We start from the raw sequence: 20,194 nt of genomic DNA on the forward strand, positions 1-20,194 counted from the left end.
GAGTCAACAGATTGAGTTTTGTAATTAGAGGGAATGAGCTGGAATGGAGGGAGATGATAGTTGTAGACACAAAAGTTAGAAATCAAAATAATGAAAAGGCTTCAGTCACTGGGGTCAAGACAAAATCAAGGGAACAAGAGTGAGTGGCTGAGTAACATGCCGAACAAAATGTCATTGGACAAGAGGAGTCTGAAAACAAAGAATCTACCATAAGGAAGGATGATTTGTGTGAATATTAAAATAAGTGTGAATTATGATGAGTACTATTAGAGAAAATGACAATGTTCCAGAGTTAAAAATGTTTAAGGAATGAATGCCAAGGACTTAAAAATCAGTAGTCAAGTGCAACAACAAGGGGAAGAGGGCCGTATAGTTAGTAGACAGGATATTCAAAGCAGGACATATTTATAAAGAAATAGTGAAGGTTAGAACAGTAGGAGATGCAAAGAAAATATCTACCCCACCATCAGGACCAGGGAGAAACTACCATTTTAGAGATCTAAAGAGAAAACAGAATGGAATGCTCAGAGAATACAGTATATTGAGCATATGAGGAGTTTTGCTGATGACATTCTCCAAGAATGGCTGCTGTTCTTTCTTTTCTCCACAACAATGCTCTGTCATATTTTTTAAAAAAATATATTTGGTCATGATGCTTTTCTGCTTAAAATCCATCAATAGCTTTAAGTAGCTTTAAGCTTATGCAGAAGACTAGCATGACCTAGGACTCCTGTGAAGCTCTGTCCACCACATCTCCTACCTGTTCCCCATATTCCCTCTTCACATCTACAGACCACTGGCAGTAATAACACAGTTGGCTTGGGCTTACTGGCCACACTCTATTAGTATTTGTGTGTGTGTCTACTTATTTTAATCAACCAACCACTTATAACATTTGATGTGCATTTCTCTCATTTCTAAAATGAAGTAGTTAAATTCAAAGATTTTTTTTTCCTGGGAACCTATGACCATTTGAAGAATTAAGCAGAAAAGCAACATTTTTCATAATGTAAGCATCTCTGGTATTTAAGGGCATTTAGAATAAGTGGTCCTGCCCATTAATTGGCAATTGTACTCTTAAGTCATTGAGACAACCAATAATGTGCTCATATGTTTTCTAAACACCTCATACTGCAAGATAGCCAGGTAAAATGCAGGCTACTCAGTTAAATTTGAATTTGAGATAACCAAATAATATTTTGGATAAGTATGTTGCAAATATTGCAAGGTCATCTTCTGTTTTTCTTTGTTAAAACTGGCAGCCCTACAAATGGGGAGCCCTGCTGAGTAGAATTATACTTATAGTCAGTTAGTGTAAAAATAGCACCCCTAGAGTTGCTCAATGTACAACCTATACAATTAAATGTAGTCGTACTGCTTGGAGGTCAATACAAACCCAATTGAGAACACTGGTCCAGGTTATTATTCAGAGCAATTGTAACACTACCATTTCTATAATTCTCCAAACTATCCAGTGGTGCAATGTGCTAAAAAGCTGCAGGATGCATGCACATAAGCCCAATCTGAGAAAACTTTTAAATTGATTATTTTGAGATCCAGCAATATTACTTGTTCTACCCTCTTTGTTTTTTTTTTATTGATTTCTCTTTTCATTGACACTGGATTATGTTTCTCCTCAAGAATGAAAACAATACTATTATATTAAGAGGATGGTATGTTACCCACATTCAGAATTACAAATGAGGATTTCAAGAATATGATAGTATAAACACAAAGGAATAATTAGCTAGGGGTGACATTTCAGCCACTAATTGGAAAGATATTTTGCCTGCTGTTGAAGTGTAATAACCATTGGTGGTGAGGTCAAAATGTTGCCAGAGAAGAATAACTGTCTAGTTGTCATAGGCCAAGGACGGGTAAATTTCCTTCACCAAATTCTGAACAGAATTGTTTCACTTTAATTTAAAAATCAAACAAACAAAAAAACCTTGATTTGGTCAGCTGCCTGATTATGATTATAGATACATTTCTCAAATACATATATTTTTTTTAATTTTCCATTGATTTGAGAAAGAGAGGAAAGGAGAGAGACAGAGAGAGAGGGGCAGGGAGAGAGAGAGAAACAGCATCAACTTGTCACTCCACCTAGTTGTTCCATTTAGCTTTTCAATCATTGGTTTCTTCTCATATGTGACTTGACTGGGGATCAAAACTTCAGCCTCGGTGCACTAGGATAACTCTTTATCCACCAAGCTGCCTGGCCAGGGCTGATAAATTTTTATTAAACGAGGTCAGAAGATATCTTTACGTAGAAATCAAAATTGGTAATTAACTAATTTACAATAATGCATAAAACTGCTAGATAGATCAAAATACTTGCATTAGAAAACCAATATGTTCTATATCTGATAACCGATCTCTTTCTGTTAACAGATTTGAGCAGAAATACTGTATTAGGCATGAGTGAATAATAATCTCTCTTCTTGATATCACACTGAGAGGCTAACAAGAGTAGAGAGCAATGTGATAAACCTTGAGTGTGTGGGTAGATAAGAGTGTGAAGGATAGAGAAAGGAATATGTAGAAAGACAGACAGGTAAGAAAGCATGACATATTTCAGGATATAAATATAATTCAGCAGAAAGTACAAGAAGATAAGAAAATGAATAAGGTCCCAATCAAGAAAAGTCTTAAACTTTATGAAGCAGTTGATCTTTTTAGATGTACAGCCACTGCTAGGTTTTAAGCTGTTAACTGTTAGAATTTTATTTTAAACGATTAGTTTTGCAGAAGAGGAGAGAATAAATTGGATTAAAGGACAGTGAGATAAGAGTTGGGAACCCCTGCTATAACTTGGGTGAGATGCGTTGATGCTAGAACTAGGAAGATGGCAGAATACCTGGAAGAAATGAGTAGGTAACATGTTTATAAGGTAAAATCCATAGGACTTAGCAATTAATTTCACGTGTGAGGTGAGAAAAAAACGAGAACAAAAAAAGATGCACACTATTTTGAGCCTGGACACAGAAGAAGTAGCAAATTGAGGGGGAAGAAATGCATTTAGTAGTGCACTTTTGGGGTTTTGATGGTCTTAAAAACAGTGAAGGGAGCCAATCAACAGGTGTTTTGATATAGAAGGCTGAGGCTCAACAGATAGGTCTGGGATAAAGGTTTAAATTTGTACATCATTATAGAAGCCACTGAAAAAGCAAACCATCACCCAGAAAGAATGTGGTAATAACAGAGATAAACCTAGAAGTGAGGGAGACCAGAATTTAAATCATAGGCAAAAAAAAAAAAAAAAAAAAAAATGAAAGGAAGTCTAAGAAGAGATGGTAGAACAAACGGAAGAAAAGCTGGGACGGCTTGGTGTCATGAGTGAATGAAAGAAAGCATTTCACTAAAAATGGAGTATCTATATAAGCCAAAAAAATCCCCCCTGTATTTAGAAAAAGAGAAAGTTTGTTAGAAACAATGGTAAAAGCATTTTCAGAGGACAGTTAGTGGCAGAAACTTGAATGTGGTAGTTCATAAAGTGAGTAATAGTTGAAAAATGGAACTGTGAGTGCTGACAACTCTTTCCATAAGTTTGTTTGTGTGAAGCAGAAAAATAATACAAGATTTAAAAACTGCATTACTGACAAGATATAATTTATGTGTGAGCATATTTTGTTTGATTTGACTCACCTGTTTGTTGGTTGTTAAAGTGGAGAGCTTGCCTACTTGTTCAGATGAGAAAGCAAGGGAGAAGGTGAACATTAACTATAGATTGAGATATTCTTACAAGGTTGTTAAGGGGGAAGTAGTAGAATCCAAGTCATAAATGAAGGGCTCAGCACTGGATAATATCTTAGTTTGCTAAGGCTGTCATACCAAAGTTGTACAAATTGGGTGCTTTAAACAACAGAAGTGTATGATCTCACAGTTTCGGAAGCTGGAAGTCCGAAATCAAGGAGTCTCCAATGTTGGTTCCTTCTGAGGGCTGCAAGGGAAGAATCTGCTCCAGTTCTCCATCCTGGGCTTGTAGATGACCATCTTCTCCCTGCTTCTCTTCCATCTCTTTATATCACCTTCCCTCTATGAGCAGCTGTGTTCAATTTTCCCATTTTTAGGTAGACGTTGGTCATATTGGATTAAGGGCCCAACCTCCACCAGTATGAATTGATTCTAACTTAATTACATCTGCTGTTACTTTATTCCCAAGAATGGTCTCATTCTGAGGTACTGTGGACTAGGACTTCAATATATAAATTTTGAGGGAACAGAGTTCAATTTATAACAGGTAGAAAGTGAAGCACTTCTTTCATTATAATATGACAGAATGAGAAAAAATGGCTTTGTGAGTCTACAGATTCAGAGGCAGGAAATTTAGAAGTTGCCGTCTGCCTTGTATATTCTCTAAAGTAGAAATAAAATTGTCAGCAGAGTAGGAGTCAGATTTGGAAGTTTGTGTTTCCTGGGGGAGGTTTGAAAGGGCTATTGCACAGAATGAGATAAAAGGCTGACCAGGGTGAACATCAGGCAGCTTTGACATGAGCCTACAATAATCAGTGGAAATAAGTATTTGGTGGCATCCTTCAGATAATAATGTAGGCTCCCTTGGGGAGGTCTGCTTCGTTTATATAATGGCTTAAACAAAATGTGTGTCAGTGTAACCAAAAAGAAGCTATTGTCAGGTTCCCTCGTTTAGCCCATTCATTTGGAGCCCAGATTAAGTCTCTGTTAGTGATCATTTCAGTTTAATGGAGAAACAAACATGACTAGAAATTCTATTAAAGCATTTCATATAATCTGTTTTCTCCATTAGATTGTGTTCTGAAGAGCGGGATCACCTTATGCACCTTTCTGTTGTGATATATCCCCTAAATTCCCTTGATGTCATTGATGCCTTGGTGGTGTGGTCAGTAATCAGTGAGTATTCCCGGAATTGAACCTTGAGGGGTGATGGTTATTTACTATGTGAACATCTGTGTTGAACTGAAATTAAAATTTTTCTCTGAAGGCCTGTCCAAAGGTACACATTTTCTAGAAAAGTAAGGTATGAGGTTCATGCATAATTGTAAAATTCAAGAATATAACCATTATAATAAGCTCCAAAAACAGAGCACATCTGAGCTTTTAAAAGAAATGTAAATAATCAGACATCCAAACTTACAAAAGATTAGTTTAATTTAGGGTAAAATTATAGCATTGATTTAATAAACTTACTAAAATATTTTTCTCTTTGTGTATTCTATAACAGGTTTCTATGAACAAATAATTGTATATTTTGGGTCAATGTTGTCATATACCAGTATAAAGGAGCAATAAATAGATATAAGATATTAAGAAATATTATTATGTCTTGTTTTCTCAGAGTGATTGTGTTCTGAATTTTTTCAGCTCTGACCCTGTGCAACAAACACTTGAAGAATCATCACCTTTGGTCCTAGGCAAGTAATTTTATCATTATGACTGTGCACAATTTTTGAGTTTCAATATAATTATGTAGAAATGTCACAACTGTAATTTTTTTCAATTTGAAAATTAAAATTTCTGTTTAAGAGTAAGGCTTTAAGAGCCTTTTCAAACCATTCCCAAAGCTTTTTAACCCTTTACAATATGTTCTTTAATTTCTATTAAACCCAGATGTGTTTGTTCAATTATAATAACTACATGATATTATACTGTTAACTCATTTCAATTAATTGTGCATTGAGATGAAATTGCATGTCAGAGACAGAGTTCCTGTTTTCCTGTGTAGATAATTCTTGTAATTTACTCAACATCTTAGGAAGCAACAAAAAATTGGCAATGATAATGATCATAAATTATCTAGTGGTTTCACCCTTATCTTTTAAAGCTCAATAATTACTCCACTTCCCTCATGAAGTTTTCTTTTATTACCAGGATTCCAAACTAGCCCAGCACAATTATTCACCTAATACTGCCAAGTGTGTATAAATTCTAATTAGCTTTTTTATCATTTCTTTTAGATTTGCAGACTCTTTTTGAATATCCTATCAATTGTAAGCATGTATAATATAATTCCATTGCCAGTGGCTATCCAATACTAATCCTGGTTTTTATGTCACAGACGATTTGCAAACCCATAATTTGAAATCTTCTATCTTCATTTTATTCAGTCCATCTTCTAATTCTCTATCTTTAAGATCAGGCCTCTGCTTATCACCTCTGCTTGTATCTGACATCTTAGTTACTTACCCCTTAGGTGTATAGTTCTGTATAACCAGATCAGGTTGTATAGTGTAACTGTATATTAAATGGTATATTTATACTAATGTCTGTCTTGCTTGAAGGTCCCTAGTTCCCCACTAACCATTACTCTGGTGCTCAAAAATCTTAAATTAATATATGAGAATTGTGCTTCTCTCATTTCTCCCACATTTTACTCATTTGACATCACTAAGATACTTCTCTTATATAGCCAAACCATGACACATATTAAGTAAAGAAATTTCTTACATTTTCTAGCACATATCTAAAAAAGTATGATGTCTACAATATATAATATTTCTTATTTTTATTATCATAATTCACAAATAGCTAAACAGATATCTTCTTTTAAACACAGATATCTACTTTTAAAAACAGTATTTTTAATACTGTTGCTGGGAGGTTTTTTTACAACCAATATTTATAAACTTTAAAAATATTAAAAACCATAAGACTGAAAATTTCTAGAGATGTCAAGATTTTTTTTTTTGACAGAGACAGAGAGGGAGAGATAGGGACAGACAAACAGGAAAGGAGAGAGATGAGAAGCAACAATTCTTCTTCATTGAGACACTTTACTTGTTCATTGACTGCTTTCTTGTATGTGCCTTGACCAAGGGGCTACAACAGAGCAAGTGACCCCTTGCTCAATCCAGCGACCTTTGGGCTCAAGACAGCGACCCTGCACTCAAGCTAGATAAGCCCACACTCAAGCCAGCAACCTCAGGGTTTCGAACATGAGTCCTCCGCTTACCAGTCCAACGCTCTATCCACTGTGCTACCTGTGGTCAGGCTAGTGATGTCAGACTTTAAAAAGGTACTAAGCTGACCTCTATTCTGTCATTAAAGTCTTTAAAAAAAATTGTTACTCTGTTTCAAAAAGTTAAATTGTGGGTCACTATCAAATTTGTAATGTTGCTGATAATATTACCTTTCTGTAACGTGTTGTAAAATATATATGCACACACAAAAAATTAGGATTATTATTGTAAAAACTAAATGGCTTTTTGGTAATTCCTTTTTTCTAGTTTGCTTATTTTTATCTACATTACACAATACTCATGATTTGCTTTGGCAGTTATGATCGACACAATATTTGAATCTCAATATTTTTAGATGCAGGCTGCATATAAAATACAGCCTATTATCTTAAAACAGCAGGACTATCTAAGAAAATATGCAAATTATTATACCCAACAAGAATTAGCAGAAAGTTGCTCTTTATATTTTCAAAATTATTTCATTTCAGATTTCTGAATTCTTAATACATTTGTCATGGGACATCAGCTGCTTCTAAACAAAAAGCACAATATTTTTTAAGCACCATTCTTGTCAGTTAGTTGAAACTCTGTTAAATGATTAAAGGATAAAATTATTCAAGTGTATTATAATATTAGTTTACATCAGATGACCTTCAGCAAAATTCTCAGACTTTAACATTTTACTACCCTAACAAATGGAGAGAATGGATTCTGGCTACCCAAGTATCTAGGTACATGACTTATAAATATCATATTAGTAATTTTTGTAATCCTGAGTCTAGGAGGTATTAATATTTCTTTGTCCTTACTCACTAACTGAATATGCCTTAGTAAAACAAAAAGGAATTTATTTTTCTCAAGTGCCCATCCACTCATCTCTCTGTTCTACTTAACACTTTTCTTTGGCTTCCCATTGTTCTTAGTCAGTACCAATAGCATTGATTGGCCTGTGACATAGGGCACAATGTGTAGAACTGCCCTGTACTTGGTTTAACATTGCTGGCACTGTCTTAAAATTCTTAATAATTTTATTAAAGACCCCATATTTTTATTTGGCATTTTTATTTCACTGAGCCTCACAAATTAGGTAGCTGGTCCTGCCCTTAGAATAAAAACCAAAATACTTATGATGGCATCCAACCAGAATCAGGCACTTACCAATTTCCCTCTTCAGTCTAATATCAGTCCCTTTCCCATTTTGATTCTTGTCTTTTTTTTTTTTTTTTTTTTTAGTTCTTCAGTACCTCACAGATGAAATAGTCTCTGGCTGAACCATGCTACTCCTACTCCATTTTCTTTTATTTTTTTCCTCTTTCAGATCTCACTTCAATTGTCTTTGTCTTATACTCCTATTTTGTACAATAGATATCCACAAAAGCATAATCCACATTTGTATGGCTCACTGTTGTGCCCCTAAGGCTTAACATACTGTCTGGCCTACTCTAGATGCACCATAAATAATTACTGAATAAATGATTGGTGATAGAAAGAACAACAACAGAAGACACATGGATATTCTCTACCAGAGTAGATTATTGTTTTTATTAAAAGGACACAAGAGAAAAAACTAAAATCAAAATCATGCTACTCTTCCCACACCATTTGATCAAAATAAAGTACATATATGCCAGTAGCATATATATATATATATTTTTAAAAGAAACCTCAGACTAATTTCACTGAATAAAGGGTAAATTCTAAATGAAATATTAGCTAAAATAATTCATCAACACAACAAAGGAATATAATTTGTTTTGACCAAAAATACAAAAATGGTTGAATATAAGTTATTATACATAGTATATAATTCATGTTATCGTGTTAATAGATTAAGAAGAAAATTCCATGGTCATCCTCATACATAGACCCATAAAAAGATATTTGATAAATTTCAATAAAGTTCCTAGACAAAAACACTATAATAAAAATACATGCATAATTCCTTAACATGAGAAAAATGTAGCTATCCTGGCTATCCAAATCCTACATCAGACATGACAGAAAAATAGTATAAAAGCATTTCCAATAAAGTATAAAATAAGGCATATGCCCATAATCTTCATGGTTACACTTGATTGTCCTGAAAGCACTAGCCAACAAGGGGCTCACTCCTTTACTTCTTTCAGGTCTTTTTTCAAATTTGCCTTTTCAATGAGAAAGTACCCTGATCATCCCATCCAAAATTACACCTGCCTTATTTGGTAACATTTTATCCTGTTCTGTATTTCATTTATTATTATTTATTACATTCAACATACTATAAATTTTAATTATTGTTTATTGCTTTTTATCTAATTAAATTTATTGGTGTGACATTGATAAAAAATATTATATAGGCTTCAGGAGTACAAATCAACTCTCCTTCCTTCACCATTTATCCCCTCTTTACTCTCTTCTACCTCCCCCACCCCTCTTTTCCTCTGTGTCTGAGGGTTATTTTTATTAGCTTTATCCCTTCACCTTTTTCACTCAGCACTGAGTCCTCTTCCTCTCCTACAGCTGTCAGTCTGTTTTCTGTTTCTATGATCTGTTTCCATTCTGTTTGTTAGTTTATTTTGTTCATTAGATTTTGTATATAAGTAAAATCATATAGTACTTGTCTTTCTCCCTGGTACTGTAGAAATATCAAAAGAAACTTTGTCTAATCTGTTCCAAGGACCGAGAACAGTGCCTTTTTCATTAAGAGTCAATAAATATTTGTGAAATGACTAATGGAATAAAAAAAATAAAGCATAAACTGGCCCTGGCCCAGTCACTCAGTGGATAAAGCATTGTCTCAGTGTACTGAGGTTGTGGGTTCAATCCCTGGTCAAGGCAGGTAGAAGAAATCAATGATTGCACAACTAAATGGAACTACTAAGTGAAACAATGAGTTGATGCTTTTCTCCTTCTCTCTCTCTCTCACTTTCTCTCTCTATCTCAAATCAATGTAAAATTAAAAAGAAAATGAAAACAAACTATGAACAGGAGAAGACAAAATTAACACTGCCAGTAATATAATTGCATGCCTAGAAAAATAAGAATCAACTAAATATCTATCACAATATATATATACATATATATATTCAGAATATAAAGATCCGAATTACAATAGCAAAAAAAGCAAAACTAGAAATAAATTTAACAGGAAATCTATAATACTAAATAAAAATAACTTTTAAAACACCACTGAGCGATTTGAAAGATGCCTTGACCAAATGAGAAGACATAGCATGCTCTTGGATCAGAAGTTCAACATCATAAAGATGTCAGATATTTCCCTTAATTATTAAATACAGTTTTTAAAATTTAAATTTTATTTTTAACTAGATAAGCTAATTCTGCAGTTCATAAACAAAGAAAAGCCAGGAAAACTTAATAAGAGCAAAGAGGTGAGACTAACCCTACCAGATATTAAAAACACATTACAAAGCCTCTATAATTAAAACACTGTGGTGTCAGTACATAAATACATGAATAAATAGAATATAATAGAATGTATATAAATAGAAACAAATATATTCATGAATTTAATATTTGGCAAAAATAGTGAAGAAAAATTCAATAAACATTTTTTGTATAGCATAATTCCCATATATGCCATGATAAATGCCAACAGGATGACAAATTTTTAATGCAAATAATTAAACCATATATGTGACAAAGAAAACATGGGAAGAATCCTTTGTAATCTTGAGATCAGATGTTATAGCTGTGACTACAAATCTAGAAGCTATAAAAATTACACAGTATATAAAACACCATAGCAAAATCCAAAAAGAAAAATACAACATTGGCAAACTATTAGCAATTTATTACAGACAAAGGGTTGGTTATCTAACATATAATCATCTCCTAGAAATTGATAAGAAAAAGACCAAACAACTGTACAAAATATTATAAAACGATAATACACACACAAAAAAGAAAATTCAAGTGACTCGTAATCAAGTGAAAGACCTTCAACCCCACTCATAAGAAAATGCAAGTTACAATTACTCTGATGCCATTTTTAATTCTTTAGATTGGCAAAAATTCAAAAAAAATTAACAAATTTAGATACAAATCAGCAGGCCCTCTCATACACTGCTGGTGGTAATACAAATTGGTATACCATCTGTGGAAGGCAATTTGCAACATTTATCAAAATTACAAATGCTAATACCCTTGACCAGCAATTCTCCTGTTGGAAAATCATTCTATGACACTTGTACACAGGTACAAAATGACACACATAGTTTCTAACAGCTGGAAACAACCCAGCTGCCCATCAGTGGGGGAACTGGTTAAATAAATTATGTAATTCCACATAATAAAATAATACAAAATTATAGTTTTTAAATAAAGATTTGTATTATTGATATGAAAACAGTTCCAAGATCTTGGTGTAGAATAGTAAATATTCCTTTTGTGGGGGAAAAAAGGGAGAAAAATAAAACCACTTACTCATATTTGCTTACATGGAGAAACTCTGGAAGGATATGTGTCCTTGTGGAGGGGGTATATGAGAAAGTAATAAAATAATGGTGTGGGAACTGGGTGGATAGGTGTTAGGAATGGGAAGAAGACTATTTACTGTCTACTTTTAAAATAATTTTTCACTTATCATATGAATATAGTATCATCTGAAAAAAGATAAACTTGGAAATACTGTTTATGCATTAATTCAGACATTATACATAGTAAGCATTGTATTAGCCTCTGTAGAGTCATGTATTCAAGCATTTCAACACAATTTTCCTTAGAATTAGCACTATTTTAACAATTCTTGGGTTGGTACAAATGATTGGTTCAAGCATCATTGGATCCTCCAGACTAACTGGAAGCAAAAAATCAAAATAATCTAGCATCTTCTTGTCCATATGAAGTTATTCTCAAATTCTCCCTCTCTGGATTTTTCATTTAAACTCTTTCCCATAGGTTATTGCTCTTTGTTTTCCCCTTTATAGCATGATATTTAAAAACATAGGCTTTAGAGATGATTTAACCCTGCACCATATATTATCTACATGACCTTGGACCTTATTCCTCAATTTCATCATGTATAAAATGGAAATAACACAAACTTTACAGATTTGCCATGAGGATTTAGTGAGTTCATGTACATAAAGCTCTTAGCTTGATGTTTAGCACATAGTAAGAGTTCTTGAAATACCAAGTACCTCTACTATTACTACATTGTTTACTAAGACTCTTAGTGGACTGAATTTTTACTGGGTTCTGAACTCTGGCATGTTTTGATGGATACTCTGACTGCAAATTTTGCATAAGTGATTTAGGATGTAATATCTCTTTAGTAAGAGTTTAGTTAAATTGATTATCATTTAAACAATCATATATTTATGCTAATTTCCTACCTTTAAATTAATACTCCTTTGCTTAAACACATTGATTTTCTATTTAATAATATTTCCACTATTTAACTCAAAAATAATTTTGATTGTACATAAAAAGTTATCAGCACATTTAGCATGCTCACACCAGAAGTTCAACACTTTATATTTTTGTTACAAAATTCAATTAACCTAAAAATTCAAATTCACTACTACACTCAGAATTATCTCATAGTCTAAATCACAATGTCTCTCATTCATTATAATATAGATATTTTAAGAAAGATAGTTTTTTATTTATGTAATTACCATTCAGCTGTAAGAAACAATGTCAATTTGGTCTTCTTCAATATCAACAATTCCCATTAATAAAATTAATTAATATTACCTCCTTATTATGTGTAGACTGTTCTAATAAACATGTAAAAGGCTTTGGGAAAGGAAACATACAGCTCAGGCTTAATATTCAAATGTTACAGAAGATTAGAAAACTAAGACTGATTATTAGAAAACTCATTGTGGACCACAATAAGCTTACAATGAGCCCATAATAGAAACATTGCTAAATTTCTTGTTATTAATAAATTTCTTCTCTCTAAATTCCCCCAGAGAACACACAACCCAAAATTACCAAGGGGAGTATTAGAAAAATTATAAATTATACTTAATCCTTGGGCTACTAACTGGACATTTTAAATTAAAAAACTAAAGCCCTCATATTAATAATGGAAAGATATGAATTGAAAGAAAAATTGAGGTTACTTTGGTTATTAAATAAATGTGTATTGTGACATTATGGAGCAAGTACTGATTTATGTATCTCTTGGAGATGTAAGAAAGAAAAAAAATAATCCTTGAGGGAGAGTATAATCCACAAGGCAAATTGAGATATATAAGATAATTATGGTATAAATACTAAGTGATAGGTTGTCCAAAGGGACTTCAGTAGTAGGTGATCACAGACATCATTTTGCATTTTAAATAGGCCTTGTAGAAAGGTGCAAGTACAATAGCCAAACATGGTGGAAGACATCATTTCGAACAAAACAGAAATAATATTAGCAATGACTAGGAGAAAATAGCAGAATAATTTTGTAGAAATGAACACACCAGGTTACAGGTTACAGTATGGAATAATAACAGTGGGGAGTAAAACAGATTCCAGAAGAAGCTATAATACAAGGCTGAGAAATTTAGACTTTTTTTTTCATAAGCAATGGAAAGCTATGAACAGTACTGTGATCAAAAGAGTATTTTTATGAAAGTGTAGAAAGATTATACTAATAAATTGTATACAAATAGATCTGGGTTCTGGAAGAGGAGAAGATAATGTTCTAGTAGTTTGGCAAAAGATTCATATGTGTCTGACCTAGGTGCTATGGCAGAGATGAGAACAAGTATATGAAGAAAGAATATTAGTAATCACAAACATTTATTGAGAGATTATATTGGGAAAACTTTTGAATTTTATCAGTTAATCATCTCAACTATCCTGAGGTAGGTAACTATTCTCTTCACTTTATAGAAGTTAATTAATTTACACAGACTGACAGTCTAGGTATAGTGCTGGCACCTGAATCCTGGGCTCACTGACTTCTAATAGCAACCCTTTCCATGTCTATGCTCTCTAATCTTTTAAGATCATTGTACTGAACATTGAAGAGAAAATTGGAGCCAAAAATAACAGTGACGTTTCAAGATTAAATAATTAGAAAAATAATGATTTAAATCAAAACAGAACATGAAATATAAGGAGAAAGAGTCCGTTCAAGAAGATTAGATATAAATTTTGGCTTTTATTTTCAAATTTCATCTTTAATCAGCCCAGTTTCCTGCAAAGTATTATACTTTCTTTCCACATAACCTGAAGAATGTCTCTTTTGCATACTATCCATTGGTCCTGTTTTAGTCTTTAAATGTTTAATTTATCTTGTGATGTGCCATACCCAATTTAACCCACTAAAATTCTATTTTTCTGCCAGGTGAGAAGTTTCTGGACCAGGTGCCTAAGGTGCAGTTAGTCATATCATATGAAGATGCAAAGCTGACCATACTAGCGAAACACATGAAGAATATTATAAGTTTGTCATATCTAATGAGAATCATGTAAACCTACATTTAAAAATCACTTGCCTCCATTAAGCAATTAACATTAACGTAGGAAAGAGCAACGGGACCCGCCACCAAGTTTAGGTGAGGAACACTCAATCAATTACAATGGTCTTCATCAGTATGACTGTGATCCTTGGAGACTACAAAATATTTCACAGGAAAATCCTAGAATAAAGATCATATTTTATTCAAAGAAAAATGTCAAGAAAAAGCTAGTAGAAACGCTTCGAGAAAGCAGAACTAGCTAGAGTACTAAGAGCTAAAAGAAAAACAGCTCAGTCCCCAGAATTTACATCTACTTCATCATGCTGAGCCCACAAACTGACTCATCTCCTTGAGTAGTGCCAATACCCAGTCAGTGAAGCCAAGATGTTCAGGTTTCCCTTCAAACTACCCTGGTCCCTTGAGTTTTTACCACCATGACATTTATCATGTTCTGATGTATTTGCTCACAGATATTTATTTTTTCTCCAAAGGTAATAAATTGTTTGAGGACTGGTCTCTCCATCTTTGCTTCCCCAGAATCCAGAACAAGAACTATAGGTAACCTCTGAAGAAAAAAAGGCTGTTTTTTCTTTTATACACCATTCTCCCTAAGTCTGGGTCAAGTCAGAGGTAAGGGCAGCCATTGGACCATGTCATTAAGTAAGAAAAGGAGCTTTCTGGGACATGGGGTAAGTTATTAATGATCTGAATCTGAGTGCAGAAACAGAAAAACGTAACTCTAAGCCTCATCAGCTTCTCTGGTCTTCCACTAGTTTAGTCAAAGTGGGTTCTCCACGTGGTGAAACTCCCCAGGGGACTCCACCTATGTAAAGAAAGTCAGTAGCAGTATTTTGGCTTTCTGCTTTATGAACATAAATCTCTCAGGATGCACTTGGAAGGATTTAAAGGAGCAAACTCTTCTCAACATGACATGCATCTGGAACATACTAGAACTTAATAAATATTTGTTCAGTGAGTAAACAGTTGGTATAATTTGCAGGGGATACATTTTTTTACAAATTTACTATTAGTCAGATATCCAAGGATGCATGTTTGTACATCTGTGGTGTTTGCAATCAGCAATTTTTGTAATAGCTGGGCAAATATTATTAAATGTGGTTTTTGTAGAACTTTTACTCATTAAAATAAGTACTTTTAATTACTTTGATAAAACAATCATCTTAAATGAGAAGAGCTTTGGTTTAAGAAATTCTTAGGCTAGGAAATGAAGATTCACTTAAGTATCTACATAAATATATTAATATATGATAAAATAATAGAATATTAGGAAATAGTGTTGATCAAGTTAACAGAACTCATATATTTATATGTATCTGATTATTAATTAAAAATAGTCCTCCTGGAAACTAAATTTTTATTCCATTAAAGTTGTCATTGCTGAAAACATTTTAGAACATGCCTTTTGACTTTGCTGTTAGGTCTGGCATGTAAGCCACAGCAAACTTGGTGATGTCACTGAATAGTCATGACTAATATTTGATCAAAAACAGTATTAACCAACTTGGTCATCCATTTTATGCACCAGATGAATCCCCAAATTACTTTTGACAGTTTTCAAAAATTCATTTTACACTCAAATGAAGCTGAACTACCAATAAGGATATTCAGAATGAATGTGGTGCAGCATGTAGGGAGGGGAGTATGGAGAAAGAGTTTCAGATTTAGTTCAAGTTGTAAGTAAACAGCAAGTGATCGGATGATTCCCATAAGAAGCAAAGAAACTACTTGGGGCCACTAGAGCCTATATATTGCCAATGCCCACTGAAGAAAATAAACAATGAATTCTGTCTGCCTGCTGGATCCCCTCTTCACCCCAGTCTCCTAACATTGAACTGATATTCATTTGTAAACCTCTTCTTTTTTCTGTCTTCAGCCCTGTGGCTTTTAATACCACTTACATGTCTTTCTCTTCTGAATTTATAACTCTAGCTTGAATCTCTCCCTAATATCCAACTCAACAACTTAACATATAGAAATTCAATAGGTTTCACAAACTCAACATATACCACATAAAACTTATGATTGCTGCCCTCGAAAACCTGCTTCTTTTTGCTATCTTTCTTATCTCAGTAAATATCACCTTCATCGAACTAGTTGATCAGGTTAAAATCCTCAGAGTCATTTTTATTTCTTTCACAAACTATATTCAGTTTATCAGCAAATCATGTTTGTTCTGCACTCAAAACAAATCCAGAATCCCACCACTTTTCATGTCCATTGCTACCACCATTGGTTAACGTCACCATCATCTTTCAATCCAATTACTGCTATTGCCACCTCTAACAGGTCTCCCTGTGTCTGCCCTTATTTTTTTTGTAATTTTTTCCTAACCTAGTGGCCAGAATATTCCTTTAAAATAAGTCAGATCCTGTCATTTTTCTCCTCATAATTTTTTGAGGAAGGAGTCTCATGTCATGTACAATGAAAGCTAATGTACTTATTAATAATGATCTGTAAGGCACTACCAATCTGGCCCCTTGACCTTTATAACCTCACCTCTTACTACAGATTGCTTCAATCATTCCACTTCAAAATCAGTGACTTCCCTGCTGCAAGCACGTTTCTTCCCCAGGACCATTGTACCTTTTACTTAATTCATCTAGAATGCTCTTCCTCAAGCTCATGACTCAAATTCTCCATAGTTTCATCTCATATGCCCTAAATGACCATGATTTACTGTCACCTCTTCAGTGAGGTCCTCACTCATTCCCACAGGCAAAACTGCAAAACCACTCCTCTTTGTTGGCACGTCCCATCCTCCCTTCTTACTTTATTTCCTTCACTGTCCTGTATCACTGCTGTAACCTCAGGGGCTAGAACAGGGCCACGAGAGGAATACATGCTCAGTGCTTGGTTAAAAGAAAGAACATGGAGTACTATGGAGCCATGAAAAAGAAGGAAATCTTACCTTTTGCAACAACATGGGTGGACCTGAAAAATATCATATTATGTTAAGTGAAATAAGCCAGGCAGAAAAATAAAAATATCATATGACCTCATTCATTTGAGGAATCCAATGAACAATGAGAACTGAGAAACAGAATTGAGACAGAGGAGATATCAAAGGGACCAGAGAGAAAGAGAACAGAGGGAAAGGGGATGATAGGATGGGATAAACCTGAAGGGAAGGGGGTAGGGTGCTATGGGGAGGGCGGCAAGGGAGATGTTGAGGGGAATGCAGGGGAGAGAGGATGCATTTGGGGCAACACTAGACTCTATTTAAACACAATAAATTAAAATCAGTAAAAAAAAAAGAAAGAACATTAGTTGCTTCTTATTTGAACAATAAGAACCAAAATTGTTCTCAGCTTCCAAAAATTATCACAACAAAGTTCTCATGCCTTGCATTTTTCACAGCTTATTCCTTATCTAAAAACAGCAATAATATTATATGTAGAAATGACAGAAAAAAAATCTATCTATAAATTCTCAACAGTTTCTTTTCTCATTTCAAGTTTTAGCTAATTATTTATTTTTTGAGCCGTTAGTATTTTCACATGCCAAAGTAATCAGACGAGGAAGTTTTGTTTGATTTTATTTTAATATTAAAGTGAATTATTGTGCCTGCAGTTCTGTTACATTTAATATTATTTGATGAAAAGAATTATCTTATATTAAATCTTTGAAGCTTTGCTCTAAAAATTACTTTCCTCCTGTGAGATCACAAGCTAAAATAAAATCACCAAAATATTTTTCCGTTCAAAGCAGCAAAATATGATTTATTCTAGTGTACAGAGGATGACAAAGTAATGCAATTATTTAGAAGCTTGGTCAAGATTTTTTATTTCAGTTTATATAACAAAAATATAAAAGTCACTTTGATTTGATATATTTTTTAAAAATCTCTAGTGTTTTCCTGTGTAGCTCACTTTAAAATTCTCTCTTCCATTGACTCACACACACACTGTCTCTCTATGCACGTCTCTGGGCACTACAATGTTGACAGTGTCTCCCCAGCTTTTATGGACTCCTCCAGTCTGTGTGATTTTTAGACTGGTTTCTTTTACCTGTTCCAGACTATGAACATTCCAGAAGGTTCTAAAAGTAACCAATAAGGATACCAAACTCTCTTCTAATATTAAAAATGCTCACACTTTTAATGTCAGAGGACAAAAGAAACACCTCAAATTGGGTGCTGTTTAATCCTTTCCTAAGACACAAGATGGGAGAAAATAGTGACTCATGAAATTAACAGGAGAGAAGTAAAGTCAAATACAAGAACAAGAACCCCACGCTTGACACATACGCATGTTAAAATTTTATTACATCTTATTTTTTACTCAAAACATTTCTTAAAATTTTAATGTGTGTGTGTAGTTTAGGAGTTAGTTTTTGTTTTTAAAATATAGGTTCTTGTTTTTAAAACAATTTCCAGTGATTTTGATCTGTAAGTGTGGGTTGGGATAGCTGCATGTGCATTTTGCAGGCATCTTCTGGTCTCAGAAACTCCTCTACTCTTTTATTTCTATATTGTTTCCCTCTCTCCTTATCCCAAATATGAGCATTACAGAAAGCTCTCTGATGCAAGTGACCCAGGGACTATAATTTAAGAAACATTTAGTGAATGACTACCCCATAAATGGCACTCACCAAGCAATGTGAGTTCTATACTTGGCATCAACTGAATTGTGGTGCCTGTTGGAGTAGAACAGAGATAAGATTTAGATTTCTGAAGATTAAAGGGGTGAAAATAAAGCATAAATGATGACAATATATAAATTTTGACATATTAAAATAATAATGTTGTGTTGCCTTTTAAAACTAACTTAGCTAACACTCTGACTATCCCAATTCTTTTCAACTTGTTTTTTTTTAAATCTAGCTTTATAAAAAAGAATTGTCATTGTTTCATCCTAGATGCACTTCAATCTAAATAAATGTAAATTTATTGATGAAAGGCTATTTTCAAGGGCAATAATTATCCCATCAATTGTGTTTGGCATATATTTCATAAATAAAAAAGAAATTATTCCTCCAGAGTTGGCCCATTATGACATTGATCTTTCATTTCAAAGAATAAGGTGCAAAGTAGTAATGAAACATATCCCAGCCTAGATATGGATATTTTATCATGTTTTATGTGTTTTGTTTTGTTTTTACCAAGGAAACATTGCCTCTCTCAAAGATTACCATTTTTTTTTTTTTTTTTTTGTATTTTTTCTGAAGCTGGAAACGGGGAGAGACAGTCAGACAGACTCCCGCATGCGCCCTACTGGGATCCACCCGGCACGCCCACCAGGGGCGATGCCCAGCTGGGATGCCCAGCGCCCGGGCCATCCTTGCTCCAATGGAGCCTCGCTGTGGGAGGGGAAGAGAGAGACAGAGAGGAAGGAGAGGGGGAGGGGTGGAGAAGCAGATGGGCGCTTCTCCTGTGTGCCCTGGCCGGGAATCGAACCCGGGACTTCTGCATGCCAGGCCGACGCTCTACCTCTGAGCCAACCAGCCAGGGCCACCAATTCTTTTTTTTTTTTTTTTTTTTTTTTTGTATTTTTCTGAAGCTGGAAACGGGGAGAGACAGTCAGACAGACTCCCGCATGAGCCCGACCAGGATCCACCTGGCACGCCCACCAGGGGCGGTGCTCTACCCACCAGGGGGCGTCGCTCTGCCGCGACCAGAGCCACTCTGGCGCCTGGGGCAGAGGCCAAGGAGCCATCCCCAGCGCCCGGGCCATCCTTGCTCCAATGGAGCCTTGGCTGCGGGAGGGGAAGAGAGAGACAGAGAGGAAGGGGGGGGGGGGGGTTGGAGAAGCAAATGGGCGCTTCTCCAATGTGCCCTGGCCGGGAATCAAACCCGGGTCCCCTGCACGCCAGGCTGACGCTCTACCG

General features: G+C 34.5%; 1 protein-coding gene across 1 annotated transcript in view; it reads left to right on the forward strand.

Annotated features, from left to right (window-relative positions):
- Positions 1-20,194, forward strand: part of PIK3C2G (phosphatidylinositol-4-phosphate 3-kinase catalytic subunit type 2 gamma) — a 352,443-nt gene that overhangs the window by 304,235 nt on the left and 28,014 nt on the right. Inside the window, 2 exon segments of the mRNA XM_066252620.1 lie at positions 5,318-5,393; positions 14,233-14,327. Coding sequence (XP_066108717.1) covers positions 5,318-5,393; positions 14,233-14,327 — 171 coding nt within the window.

The sequence above is a fragment of the Saccopteryx bilineata genome, chromosome 1 (assembly GCF_036850765.1).
Source record: "Saccopteryx bilineata isolate mSacBil1 chromosome 1, mSacBil1_pri_phased_curated, whole genome shotgun sequence".
Taxonomy (NCBI): domain Eukaryota; kingdom Metazoa; phylum Chordata; class Mammalia; order Chiroptera; family Emballonuridae; genus Saccopteryx; species Saccopteryx bilineata.